Raw genomic sequence first — 15,048 nt, forward strand, 5'->3', positions numbered from 1 at the left:
CTTGTATTTAAAGTAACCTGAATTACAATGAGAGATAAACAGAATATTTACCCATCCCTTATGAGCTGCTGCTGATATGTAAATTTATTCTTCTACTTTGCACAAATATACTTTTGAGCTACTGCTTAAACACTTTGAGGTCCTTAGTCAAACAGTTTTAATGATGCCTCCAATATTATGAAAGTGTGACATTTGATGAATGTCTCATATAGTTTTGATATCTAGGCACATGTCAACAAAAAAAATGAACATTAGTTTGTCATGCAACACCTAGATAATTTATAATTTTACTGTTTATATCCATCTTGACATTTTTTATCTGCCAAAGGCAGGTTTCATTTGGAATCTTAATCTGAGATTTATTTGGTGGATCTGGAAATCATAGCTAGGGTTCCCACAGGAAATGGTCCATCTACCAACAGATTAAATGGCAGTCCTGCAGTTGTTAGGGGAGCTCTGCATTTAACACACATGCATACTCATTCAGTCAGCACTGGGGAGAAAAATTAAAGTAGTAACCCAGGTTTAGGAACAATGTAGCTAAAAAGTCCCATATTTGCTGAATGACAAAGGGTTATATAGCAGCATTTCATTTTATTATTCGTGCTTGAATTTCTTGTTTGCTCTGTTGAGTCTGCTGACGAATACTAATAAATGCCTGCAACAATCCAGACGAGAGATGCCTGGCAACAAAGCTATGCGGTGGACCTCCCTGATCTTCTCCAGTTCACAACCTGACCTTTTGAAAAATTGGCTGGGCTAAGCTGCAGAATTTGGGTGTAATGGTTATTGTTAACTCCAGCTTTAGGATTTATTAATTTGTGTGATCAAGACTTACCTATACTTCAAAGTTTCAAAAGACCAAATACAATCATCCATCCATTAGAACTAACATTGTGTTTCAGTGATTTCCACTTAGTATCTGACTGGTGATTCTCCTGTTTTATTTTCCAAATCTAAAGATGATCTTAAATAAAATGAAAGGCACATGTAACGAAATCATTTTTTCTCCTTTTTACAATTGCTATTAAAAAGGTTACCTTCCATAAATGCTTTATGGGATTGTTGAATTCATAGACAATTAGTATGTGTTCATACTTAGCAAACAAAAATATATAATTAAAAAACCCATTTTACTTGCAGTGGTAGAAATGTAAGACTTACCTAGTTGATTCATATATTTAATTACTTTATATAAATTATTCTTAGGAAAAATTGAAAAGGTTGAAAAGATTAGAAATATAGTAAGTAGCCAAATAGTTCATGTCACGGGGGAATAAAGAGAATATAGAGTACTATTCTGCTAATCTAATATTATGATAGTTTTCACAATCATTTTAGCTTAAATAATATTTGCAATGGTTTAAGTAGGATGATATAATTTTTACAAAGCTTTAATTTATGTGATAGTTTCATAAGTTAGGTAGTATAAGCTTTAGGTAATTGTACTGTGTTCATGGTCTTCATATGGTGAAAATGTTAAAATTTAAAAGCTGAAATACTATAATAGAACAGTTTTTGCAGAAATGTGTTGAATGAATATCGATGTGTTCATGACTGTTTCAGGCTTGAAACAAAAACTTTAAAAAATTTGTTTAGGACCACCACTTCAAAAGCTTTTTTAAATAATAAAGCAAAATTCCAGTAAGGTGATTTATATGTCTAGTCATTGGATAACTTGAAATGTGGTATACTAAGCCATTGAATTATCTTAATCAAAGAAGAAATAACCTCACTAGTTCTTTTTGACATGTTTATTTAGAGATACAACCATGTAATGGAATGAAAGGACATAGTTTATTTTGAATTCATGTACAAGTGAATAAATTATGTGACATTTCTAGGTTTCATGATTTTTCAGGTTAATAAACTTTTATGAAGCCTTATTTTAAAATCTTAGAGCTATGTCCAGCCTCTCCCCCATCATATGTTTTTGACCTCCCCTCAGTATATATGATACACCTTATTAGAATTACACAAAACTGTGTATCTGTGCTTTTCAACATAATAGCCAATGGCTCCATGTGCTTTGAATGCTTGAAATATGAGCAATTAGAATACAAAACAATGAAAATTAAAGTTATAGTATCTTCTTCTTCTTCTTCATAAGGCTGGTTAAGCCAAAAAATAAATTAAAAACACCTCAAGAGAGTATACAATATGCAGGTAACAAGTTTGCAGTTTTTAAGCCAAAGATCCAGAAGTTACCTAATTTCTTGTGACTCCTAAATTAGAATCTCTGAAGAATAAGTACCTGTGATCTATTACCTATGGTCCTGATCATATCTAATTTCATGTGCCAGTATAGTAGTGTTCAAATTATGTTACAGAAACATGCTATTTAAATTCCTTATTTTCCTGCTGTGGGAGTGCATTTACAGAAATATCCTCTTAATTTTCTTGCTATGAGATGGACTTTTCTTTCAGGATCTTTTCCTAATGTCAGGATTTCTGAGTTTTGAAGTTCTGTTATTTTTGTAATTTTTCAGCTTTATAATCTCATACAAACTTTATTAAACCATTATGTATTAACTACAAGTTGTAATTAAGGTTGTTAAGTATCTTCTCTTGTTTGTATGTATCTCATTGAACAAAGTAGCATTTTATTTATTTTCCACGTTGATGCCTTTTGATTTTAATAGAAATTTTTTTCTCAATTGTATTTTTATGTATTCTTACTACAGTTTAATAAGAAAATATTTTGCTTTTAGCCAAGTAGATACTTGCAAATAATAATAGCTAAAATTTATTGAGTGTGTTTTCTATGCTGATACTTTTCTAAGAGATTATATAATTTAAATAATTTAATTCTCATAATAACCTTTTGAGTAGGTGCTTTTTTTGTGTGCTTTTTACTGATAGGGAAATTGATGAGAAGTTTATTAATTTGGTAAAGGTCATACAGCTATGTTGTAGAGCTGGAATTCAAACTCTGTGGTCTGTCTTCAGAGTCCATGCACTCTGGTTTTGCTTGGAAACTCTAAATACACCAATATTCTACTTGGAAGGTCTGAACTTTGCTCTTGTACTCACTCATGTTAAGTGGAGTTACTATAATATGGCAGAAGTTTCTGATGTCTTTTATGTCTGGGGAGAGAAAAGCTCATATATGCATCTATATGGAAAACTAATCACCCCACACATAATAGGAAGCAAATAGTCCAAAGTATTTAGTAAAGGGAGTAAAGAGTATTTGTATACATATAGAGATAGATGATCTACATGTAACTTATCCAAGGAATTGATAGAAGTTATTAGGGGCTATGTTGAAACTAATGTTTGTTTAGAAAAATTCTTAACCATTGGAAAAAAAGACATATTCTGTTTAAAATGTGGGACTATAGTAAATCCATCATGAAATCACATTTATACTTATTCAACAGTTAAAAAAAAAATCTTATCATTTTGATGTTTTTACATAATGTAGTGACAGTATACAAAAGAAAGAAGCGATAAACATGAGATTTTCATTCTTTTTATATTTATAAAATCTAATGCTACAATCAAAGTAACAACCTTTTCAAAAAAAGAAAGATGGAGTATAAAGAAGTGATGACCAATTATGTTAGCAAGTGTCAGACAACATAATTACAAATTGCTTCTTTTATGGTTCATTTTAGATAGTCAGTGCCCTTGAGGAGTACCTGCATGTGAAGGAGCAAGAAATACATTTATTTGAATGCACTTGCCTGTTACACTTCCATCCTTCTTTCTCTTTTCTGCCACTGAGCTCTCAGGTACCTGTGATGTTGCTATTCTGAGTAACCCCTGTAAGATCCCTAGAGACAATTCTAGCTCAACCACTCTGAAGAAACAGCTCTGTAAACAGTATTGACCCCCCAGGGGACCATCAAATCCATTTACACAGATACCAGTTGTCACAAACTATTTACAAAGCCAGACAGGACGGAATTTCCCAGCCTCTAAGAATCCCTATTTGATTCTAACTGCCTCCTCACTTCTGTATAGTAGTTGTGAAGTAACAGTTATTTTTGGCCCTGAGTTATGATTTCTTGGATGGCATCAATGTAGCTGAGTATATTATACATTAATGTATAATTGTCTGGAGAACTGATGTCAAAGGGGATCCCAAAGCGTTCTTTTCTAGGTTAGGAAATAGTATGATGCTGTTAATTTTCTAGACTAAGGAGTTGAGAATGTGATAGCAATACGAACACTGAAATGGTTGACAATACTGATACCTCCAGCGGTAAGGGGAGAATTTGTTAGATCATGAAAATGATCCACAGAAACAATATGAAAGTCACTAGGAAGATACAGGGTCTTCACACCATATCATACAGCCGGCCAACACACATGCATTAAGAGTTTTAAAAAGTTGTTACTAAATTCACCCAGTTTGCCCAGATGAATAAACTGGCTCTAACAATAGCAGTAGGTGGCATTTGAAGCATACTGAGTAATCATCTTCTATAGCATTATTTTCAATGGTGACAGGATAGGTTTACATGGCAGTGATTACATTAGGTAGCATGTAAAAATATTGTATTGTAAAAATTGGAGAATATATTTGTTTTAAGTAGTTAAAATTCATATGTCCAATTAATACAGCATGCCCACAGAAGAGCAAATAAATAAAGGGATTTATTAGTCATCACAAAAAATTTCATGTTATTTGAGGAAAGTTAGATTTCATAGACATGAATTATGAAGAAAAGATTGGTAACATTCTTAAGTTCATATGAAGAAATGAATTTAAATAGTTTTAATTCTGTTAGTCCTAATGATGAAACAATTGACAATGATGTTGATTCAACACTGAAGCAAATTATTAAAGAAAGTTATAGAGTTTCCATTTCAGACCATGAAAGAGAGGCATCAACAGAATAGAGTGTTTTCATCTGCCTAGAGGTAAATTTGAATCGGAAGTGAGTTCTTTTAAACATTTATCTCATCTTTCAACTTGAATAGTGTATGAAACAGACCCATAACTTCACTGTTGCTACACTTTATTGATATATTGCTAATTCAATATTTTTTGCAAGTGATGGGGCTAAGACAACATCTCAACTAAAGTTTTTGGTAGCATCAACCTGTTATTACTTGGTAAAAATTTTTCTGTTGGGCCTGCAAAGTTTAGGAAAAGTAACTGAAGACTGAATTAGAGTAACTAAATGCAGTTTTCTCTTGGTTGGTGAAGGTATTAACTCAGAAATTGAATTTAAGTTGACCTTTGAATAAGGTAAAGAAAATTTGGTAAACTGAAGTATGGTACAGCACCATCTTGATATTTGACCTGAAAAGTCAAAGTGAATCATGCCTGCAACTTACTTTGAAATGTTTCAGAAAAAAATATATATGTGTAGGTAGACTGACATAGAATAAATAATAAAGCGAGTGTGGTAAAATGTTAACATTTGAGGAATCTGCATGAAGGTTATATAGAACCCTTTGTACTATATTTGCAACATTTTAATAAGACTGGAATTATTTCAAAGTAAAAAGGTAGAAAGAGATGACTGTTGTCTACCATCAGTCAGCTTTCTCATCAGGTTCTGTCTTCTTTAGCATGTTTATGCAGCCAGTGAAGTCTTTTGCATTTGTCTTTCATCTCTGGTCTCCATTGCTTGCCTTTTTTCTGAATGACTTCAGTGTCTTGAAAGGTAGCATTCCCTGTACCTTGATACCTTCATTTATTCCTCTCCAAGTACTTCATCATCAGTCTATTTAATCAACACATTCCCAGATCTACCACATCTTGTCTTTACAATGTTACACATTTTACAAGTTTTCACTCCTCGACTATAGCATCTAGTCCTTTCAAAACACCAAATGTCTTTGTTTTTCCTAAAGCTATTCCTTCTCTTTTGTACTCGTTCTTCCTGTTCTCTTATTCTTACAGTCTGTCCGCTTTTTCTTTACTGAACTCAAACCCTTTGATAGTCCATTACTTTGCATATTTCTGTTTGTCATGGTTTGGAATAAATGCCTTTGTGAAATCATCCCACAGTCTTCCAGCTGAGCATCAAGATGTCTAGTATGTTTTGTTTGTGGTCTTTGTAGCCCTAGCATGCTCCTTAGTACATTGTCTTCAAATTATTAGATCAGTTTGTCTTCTTCACTGGACTGTAGAGTCTTTGAGGGGAGAATCTGTTTCTTACCCGTCTTTGTTTTCCCAGTACTTACCACAGGACATATCACACTGTGGCATTTCCATGGATGATTATTAAGTGAAAGTGAAGTCACCCAGTCATGTCCGACTCTTTGCGACCCCATGGACTGTAGTCTACCAGGCTCCTCCATCCATGGGATTTTCCAGGCAAGAATACTGGAGTGGGTTGCCATTTCCTTCTCCAGGAGATTTCCCAACCCAGGGATTGAACCCAGGTCTCCCACATTGTAGGCAGATGCTTTACCATCTGAGCCACCAGGGAAGTCATTAATTAATAAATAATGGGGTCAAACTTTCTATACAAATGATCAAATTCTGATATAAGGTAATGCAGTATGGCAGAGTACAGGACTGTTGAGACCATTCAGAGGATTTAAGGAAGACTTGCTAAAATAGTTTGTCCGAAAAAAAAAAAAAAAGGTAAAAAGCAGACAGGAAGGAAAATTTTATAAGTCACCTTGTTTACTTTAAAGTAAAATTAAATTCTCATTAGAAGAATATGGATAGTTTCAGATCAGCCTCCAAATATCTGATGAACAGTTGCAGTTAGGAAATCTAAAACCTTTTACTACAGAACAAGATTAGAAACATCCAGAAATAGAGCCAAATCACATAGTATGAATTCTTCAGAAGTATTAAACATTTAGAATTAAAACCCAGAAGTGCATTAGAAGTTTATGAGTTTATTTTGATAATACTTCAAGAGTTAATGATTACTCGGATCCAGGAGGGATCAGTCAAGAACCCTCTTATTGGCAAGGTTCCATGTCTGCTCTGTTTGAAGAAGATATCACATTCACAGGTGAAAAGACCTAATTTACCAAGAGTTCAGGGATCACAAAATTTGACGTTAGGTAAGCTGAAGTGGAAAAGAAATGCAAAAAAGCAAAATGGCTGTCTGAGGAGGCCTTACAAGTAGCTGTGAAAAGAAGAGAAGCGAAAAGCAAAGGAGAAAAGGAAAGATACAAGCATCTCAATGCAGAGTTCCAAAGAATATCAAGGAGAGATAAGAAAGCCTTCCTCAGTGATCAGTGCCAAGAAATAGACGAAAACAACAGAATGGGAAAGACTAGAGATCTCTTCAAGAAAATTAGAGATACCAAGGGAACATTTCATGCAAAGATGGGCTCGATAAAGGACAGAAATGGTATGGACCTAACAGAAGCAGTAGATATTAAGAAGAGGTGGCAGGAATACACAGAAGAACTGTACAAAAAAGATCTTCATGACCAAGAGAAGCACGATGGTGTGATCACTGACCTAGAGCCAGACATCCTGGAATGTGAAGTCAAGTGGGCCTTAGAAAGCATCACTACGAACAAAGCTAGTGGAGGTGATGGAATTCCAGTTGAGCTATTTCACATCCTGAAAGATGATGCTCTGAAAGTGCTGTACTCAATATGCCAGCAAATTTGGAAAAGTCAGCAGTGACCACAGGACTGGAAAAGGTCAGTTTTCATTCCAATCCCAAAGAAAGGCAATGCCAAAGAACGCTCAAACTACCGCACAATTGCACTCATCTCACACACTGGTAAAGTAATGCTCAAAATTCTCCAAGCCAGGCTTCAGCAATATGTGAACCGTGAACTTCCAGATGTTCAAGCTGGTTTTAGAAAAGGCAGAGGAACCAGAGATCAAATTGCCAACATCCACTGGATCATGGAAAAAGCAAGAGAGTTCCAGAAAAACATCGATTTTTGCTTTATTGACTATGCCAAAGCCTTTGACTTTGTGGATCACAATAAACTGTGGAAAATTCTGAAAGAGATGGGGATCCCAGACCACCTGACCTGCCTCTTGAGAAACCTACATGCAGGTCAGGAAGCAACAGTTAGAACTGGACACGGAACAACAGACTGGTTCCAAATAGGAAAAGGAGTATGTCAAGGCTGTATATTGTCACCCTGCTTATTTAACTTCTATGCAGAGTACATCATGAGAAAGGCTGGGCTGGAAGAAGCACAAGCTGGAATTAAGATTGCCGGGAGAAATATCAATCACCTCAGATATGCAGATGACACCACCCTTATGGCAGAAAGTGAAGAGGAACTCAAAAGCCTCTTGATGAAAGTGAAAGTGGAGAGTGAAAAAGTTGGCTTAAAGTTCAACTTTCAGAAAACAAAGATCGTGGCATCTGGTCCCATCACTTCATAGGAAATAGATGGGGAAACAGTGGAAATAGTGTCAGACTTTATTTTTTTGGGCTCCAAAATCACTGCAGATGGTGACTGCAACCAAGAAATTAAAAGACGCTTACTGCTTGGAAGGAAAGTTATGACCAACCTAGATAGCATATTGAAAGGCAGAGACATTACTTTGCCAACAAAGGTCGTCTAGTCAAGGCTATGGTTTTTCCAATGGTCATGTATGAATGTGAGAGTTGGACTGTGAAGAAAGCTGAGTGCCGAAGAATTGATGTTTTTGAACTGCGGTGTTGGAGAAGACTCTTGAGAGTCCCTTGGACTGCAAGGAGATCCAACCAGTCCATTCTGAAGGAGATCAGCCCTGGGATTTCTTTGGAAGGAATGGTGCTAAAGTTGAAACTCCAGTACTTTGGCCACCTCATGCGAAGAGTTGACTCATTGGACAGGACTCTGATGCTGGGAGGAATTGGGGGCAGGAGGAAAAGGGGACACCAGAGGATGAGATGGCTGGATGGCATCACTGACTCGATGGACTTGAGTCTGAGTGAACTCCGGGAGTTGGTGATGGACAGGAAGGCCTGGCGTGCTGCGAATCACGGGGTCGCAAAGAGTTGGACATGACTGAGCGATTGAACTGAACTGAACTGAAGCTGAAGTGGGGGCTTCCCAGGTGGCACAGTGGTAAAGAATCCACCTGCCAGTGCAGAAGACATGGGTTCAATCCCTGGAGTAGGAAATGGCAACCTGCTCCAGTATTCTTGCCTGGAAAGTTCTATGGACAGAGGATGCTGGTGGGCTACAGTCAATGGGGTTGCAAAGAGTGAGTGCTTGTGAGTGCCTGTGTACTCAGTGCATGACTGAGCACACGAGAGAGAAGCTGAAGTAAGAAAGAGAGCTATAAATGTGGTAATGAAAAGTAATATAGATATCAGGGATGAGGTAAAGTCAGCACTCAGAGTTGGAAATAAAAACTAAATGAAGAGAGATGTTACATTACATCCAGAAATACAGAGGTGAAAACCTGGGACAAGTTGCAGATAACGATATGTTTGTTCTCAAAAACAGGTCAGAGAGTCAAGACTTAAGATTCTGAAGCAATTGATAAGGTGTTGCCATGGGGCACGCAGAAGCCTTGTGTACTGCAGTCCGTGGGGTCGCAAAGAGTTGGACGCACCTGAGCGACTGAACAGCAACAGTAACAGTGGGGAACTGGGGGCTTTTCCTTACTGGCTATGCTCCTTGGCTTATCTTTTTACCTGTTGAAGAATCTTTGTACTTCATAAACTGAAGAATAGCATAGGGCCTAATATGAATTGTTGTCTTCTGATATGCCTCTGGAGACAATTTTTGTTGTTTTGATATTGTTTTCTATAGCTGTAATTTTCTTTAAATTACTTTAAAAGTCATAGGTGTTCAGGATGGGGAACACATGTATACCTGTGGTGGATTCATTTTGATACTTGGCAAAACTAATACAATTATGTAAAGTTTAAAAATAAAATAAAAAAAAAAAGTCATAGGTGCTAAAAAGCCTGGTCTGTTAATGATATTATCTAGTGATATTCCGTAGTGTCCATTTATAAAATTTTATAATACCTCTTTCATATTTGGGGGTACTAATACCAGCCTATTCTAGAAATGTAGCATGATGAACATCTACAGCAGATCAGGTGTTTTGAAATTTCAAGAACCAACAAATAACCTTCAGATACATATAATTGTTAAAGTTTAAAACAGAATATAATGAAATATCACAGATATGTAATTATGATAGCATATTTTCCCAGTTTATGCCCTCAGTAAATTTAAGAGTAATTGACCAAAAATGAATATTTTCTGGTTTAGCATTCAGCCACCAATAGACAATGTCCAGGACTTGGAGTGTATGACTGGCTATACCTAATTTCAGCATATATATATATAAGCAAAGAATTTCTTCTGGAAGAATGAGTGCTTTGTGAGGGGTACCTTATTTATGTTTCTCTATTTTATTTTTATTGTAAAACTACTCTTCTGCCTCAAAAGGATTTTAAGTGTGACAAATTAAAGAAGGCATCATAAACAAGCAGGTGCGATTCACCTGCTTTTTAAAATTGACGAATTGTTTCTATTGGAAATAATAAAGTACTGGTTTCAATCAGTATTTGTGGTCATTGATCTGATTTATTGGTTTAGAGAGTTTGTTTTGTTCACTTGTCTATGTGTCATTTTCTCCCCGGAATTTCACTATAAATCAGATATACACTGTTCCTTTGAATAGCTATTTAATAGTTACAGCTTGAGGTAACTCATTTTTATGAGATAGCCAAGCTTTTCAAAATATTCTCTAATTTATTATACATATCTGATGAAAGGTAAGTTAAAAATAATTCTCCTTGTATTATTTCCCTTTTAATATGATGATGCTTATTATCAAAATAATAGCTAACATTTATTGATGGGCCAAACAGTAGGCCAAGTACTTTGTCTTCATTAATTCAGTTAATCCTTGCAGCAACTCAAGTAAGCAGTATTATGTTTCCATTTAACAAAGTCTGAGGCATGGATGGGTAAAGTAACTTGCCCAAAGTTATGTGTTTGGCAAAGACGAGATTCTAACTCAGTCTGACACCAGAATCCCATGCACATTATCACTTCACTGTAATCAGTTAACTTACCATATCCTGTTTTTCAAATTCTAGAAAAAAAAGTAATGTATAAAATAATAACCTAAATCAGTGGTTCCCAGCCTTGATTTTATACTAGACTCCTGTGATCACACCCAGGGATCTTGATTTAGTTAGTATAAGGTGAACCTGAGCTTTAGGATTTTTAGAAACTCCTCAGCTGATGTAGACTTCCCTGCTGGCTAAGTCGGTAAAGAATTTGCCTGCAATGCAGGAGACACAGGTTCAATCCCTGGATCAGGAAGATCCACTGGAGAAGGGAATGGCAACCCATTCCAGTATTTCTTGCCTGGGAAATCCCATGGACAGAGGCTACAGTTCATAGGGTTGCAAAGATTTGGACACGACCGAGTGGCTAAACACACACACAGCTGATGTACACTTAAGGTTGTAAACCACCATCCTACTCTGCTGTCTGACTGGAAATGGAAGCATTAATAGCAAGATCACCCTGTACATGTTTGTCTGATTACAATAGGAGTAAGGTTAGTAAGTGCATGTTTAAAGCTACGAGACCACTTATTTACAGAAAAATACTCTTTTGATCTGTTTAATATGTAACGATGTTTTAAATATCATGTTTTTATTTTGTTTTAAATGCAGACATTACCCATAGTTACCTTGAACAAGAGACTACAGGCAGAAATAAAAATACCCAGCCAGATGAGCAACTGCCTGTGAATTCTAAGGGAAGCATGCATCAGAAATCCAATGAATTAGTTAATGAAGCTACATATGAGAGCACAGAACTGCCAGAGCAGAGATCAAGGAATTTTCAAGTTGTCAGCCCTCATCCAGGTGACGAGACAGCTTACTGCACTGCAGGAAAATCCAAGTGAGTGCTAGCACCCTTAGATTTAGAAAGTAAGAATTGGGAGAACTTTTCCTTCCTCTCTTCTTCCCTCTGTTGCTCCCTTTCTTTTTAATGTGGCCCTAATTTGATGTATGGTTAACTTATTAGAATTTGGGGAGTTTTCTGTTATTTTCATTACGTTAATATAATGTGTCTAAGTCACTGAGTGAAAAAGCACAGGATGAGCCTGAATGAAGGTCATGAGGATTTTTTTTTTAATTGTTTTGTTTTTGTTTGTTTCGTCCTGAGGTTTTATATTTTGTTGAGTATTGTTTTAAGTGACCTTTCATTAAGGATCTGGAAATAACTATTACATTGATGAAAATGGTATATTTTTCATCAGAACCATAACTTGGCAGCTCCACGAAAAGACAAGCCCAAAGATATGTTTTGCTTTTGGTCAGCACTGTTCTTCATTTAAATGAGTTTGACTTCTTTTAGAAGGGTCACCTACTCTCCTGTTTACATTCCTTGATATTTTACATTTTGTAGTTTCTACCCATTCACTTTATCTACCTATTTTATGAAGAGATTTGAATTTGTGACACCTTTGACTTTTTCCTTAAAAGAGTAAAATACTTTGATAATTAGTCATGTACTATGAAAATATTGCTACATTTAAAGATTCTCAATGACTAATTTATAATTATATTGAAATATAAATATTGTATTTTCAGTCTAGACAAAGTCATATTTATGGAATACTTTTTAACAGAGTTTTATGTAGGAATACCTGTTTCTATTTACTTAAAAATTATGAAATAGGTATGTTAAAGAATATTGATATATAATGAAGTAGATAATGTTAATATGTTCCACCCTCTTGGCAGTCAGTTATAGTCTTATGAAAGTACAGATTGGAGTATATTTTTGGGAAGTAGGGATGAATGAAAAGGTGATAAACTTTATAACCACATAGGAAAGGTAAATAGTAGAGACTGGGCTAAAGTCATCTACTTTTTCCTTCCCATCCTTTATAGTACTTGCTAACAAGTTAATTATTGTTCTCAAATAGCATACACATTGTCAAAAATTTATTTTGCTTACCCCTAAGTGTCACAGGAATAGGTTTTCATTTTTAATATGCTGTGACTTTAATAATGAAAATATGATATTCTGTCATTTATAATGAAAAATTATTTGTTGTTCCCAGTTTCAGAAAAGTAAGAATGTATCTGGAGTCCTGACCAAAAGTACGAATTGAATTAATATTCATAACCCATTAAAAACTGAATTCTTTAATTGTACTGAACCATCAATGGCACCCCACTCCAGTACTTTTGCCTGGAAAATCCCATGGATGGAGGAGCCTGGTGGGCTGCAGTCCATGGGGTCGCTAAGAGTCGGATACGACTGAGCAACTTCACTTTCACTTTTCACTTTCATGCATTGGAGAAGGAAATGGCAACCCACTCCAGTGTTCTTGCCTGGAGAATCCCAGGGACGGAGGAGCCTGGTGGGCTGCCGTCTATGGGGTCACACAGAGTCGGACACGACTGAAGTGACTTAGAAGTAGTAGTAGTAGTAGCAGTAGTAGTAGTATGCATCTCTATGGTGGTGGTGGTTTAGTCGCTAAGTTTTGTCCAACTCTTGCTACCCCACAGACTCCAGGCTCCTCTGTCTGTGGGATTTCCCAGGCAAGAGTACTGCAGTGGGTTGGTATTTCCTTCTCTCTCGGATCTTCCTGACCCGGGGATCAAACCTGGGTCTCCTGCATGAATCTTTATAGTTATTACCAAATGTTTTTCACAGATTTAACTCTTCCTTGTGAGATTGGTGTATTAGTACCTCTGTGAATTTGTGATGTTTATGCTTTTTCATCCATAGTATTTTCTTAAGAGAAATTTTATATTAAGTAATTTTACACATTTATTGTTAAACTTGTTTCCCTGTTTGAAGTATAAAATGTACAGATCCTGTAGAGTGGAAATTATGTGTATATTGTTTTAATAGTTTTCTTCATTACAGCATCATGGACCACAGAAGTAATGATTTGCATTGCGAATGTACGAATCCTTGTCAGGTTACTTCAGATTTCAGTAAAGAGGAGACAATAGCGTTGCTTCTAAAAGAATTGAACATTCTCAAAGCAAGCAATAAAAAGGTACAGTATAGAAAGTCTGATAATTGTAGAGCATACTTTTAGTTATTGGCCTTCTAAGTTTGCTGTCACTCATCATAATTCAGTTTTATTGTGTACTTTAATCCTGGAACAGTAGCTTTATGCCGTTGCCATACCATGCCATTCAGGGTATGATTGAACTGAGACATGGGCTATGAAGAGCAGTTTCTTTTGTTTCCTGCCTTGGTGGCTTGCAATATCACTCGCTTTTTCATAATCTGTAGTACTTTTCATAGGTGCCTATAAAATTCAAGTTTTACTTCATTGGTTTCATGTTACTTTCTTAACTTTTTTTCTTTGTAGTATCTGTGCCCTGTGCTCAGTACTACATGTAAACTTTAAAGTAGCAAGGCTTGGAAATATTGTCATTTACCTTGTGTTATCTTATATTGCTGTATTTTGTCCAATCTAATTTATCATGTCACTTCTGACTCTTTTTCTAGTTACATTCCTTTGAGCTTTAAGTAATATTATTAAATAATGTTCATTTTCTATGCTTGCTGGGTTTTTTTTTTAACCTCTATATACTTTTCTGATTCTAATATTCTATTTGTTTGACCTAATCAAACTGAAACATGATGTTAGGAGTGTCGATCATGTCTGATGGAAAACAACACAAACGACAAAAGCCGAGGGAGAAATTAAAAATAAAACATTTGGAAGGACTCCATATGAAAGCATGAGATATTTTCTGTACTTTCATCTAGCAGTTATTTATTGCATACCAATTATGAATCAGGTGCCAGTGCCAACTTAAATGGAAGTTGATGGCATAGCATTCTCAAAGGGAGATTTGTATCAAATATTAAGATTATTATCTTAATTAATTTTGTTTCAAAATATTAGAATTACTAAGAGAAGCTGTAATTTGTGCTATCCTTTATTTTATTACAATGATCCCTTCCAAGCCTTTTGCTTTAAGACAAAAGAATTTATCAGATTGCTTTTTGTCACAGTATATTTAATAATAATAATGTTCCTTCTTTAATTTCATTTGCCTATTAAGTGTATATTAAAATGTTTTTATAATTATTATGTCATTTCAGGTAATTATTATTTTGTAAATTATCTTAAAACCTTAAAGATTGTTTTTTCCCAAGAGTTATATATTCATAAAGTTAATATGTTAT

General features: G+C 35.4%; 1 protein-coding gene across 5 annotated transcripts in view; it reads left to right on the plus strand.

Annotated features, from left to right (window-relative positions):
• Positions 1-15,048, plus strand: part of MIPOL1 (mirror-image polydactyly 1) — a 360,714-nt gene that overhangs the window by 95,122 nt on the left and 250,544 nt on the right. For all 5 annotated transcript variants that reach the window (XM_070358754.1, XM_070358755.1, XM_070358757.1 and 2 more), the window contains 2 exons: positions 11,547-11,778; positions 13,765-13,900. In XM_070358754.1, coding sequence (XP_070214855.1) covers positions 11,547-11,778; positions 13,765-13,900 — 368 coding nt within the window. The remainder of the gene's footprint in view (positions 1-11,546; positions 11,779-13,764; positions 13,901-15,048) is intronic.

The sequence above is a fragment of the Bos mutus genome, chromosome 21 (assembly GCF_027580195.1).
Source record: "Bos mutus isolate GX-2022 chromosome 21, NWIPB_WYAK_1.1, whole genome shotgun sequence".
Lineage (NCBI taxonomy): Eukaryota > Metazoa > Chordata > Mammalia > Artiodactyla > Bovidae > Bos > Bos mutus.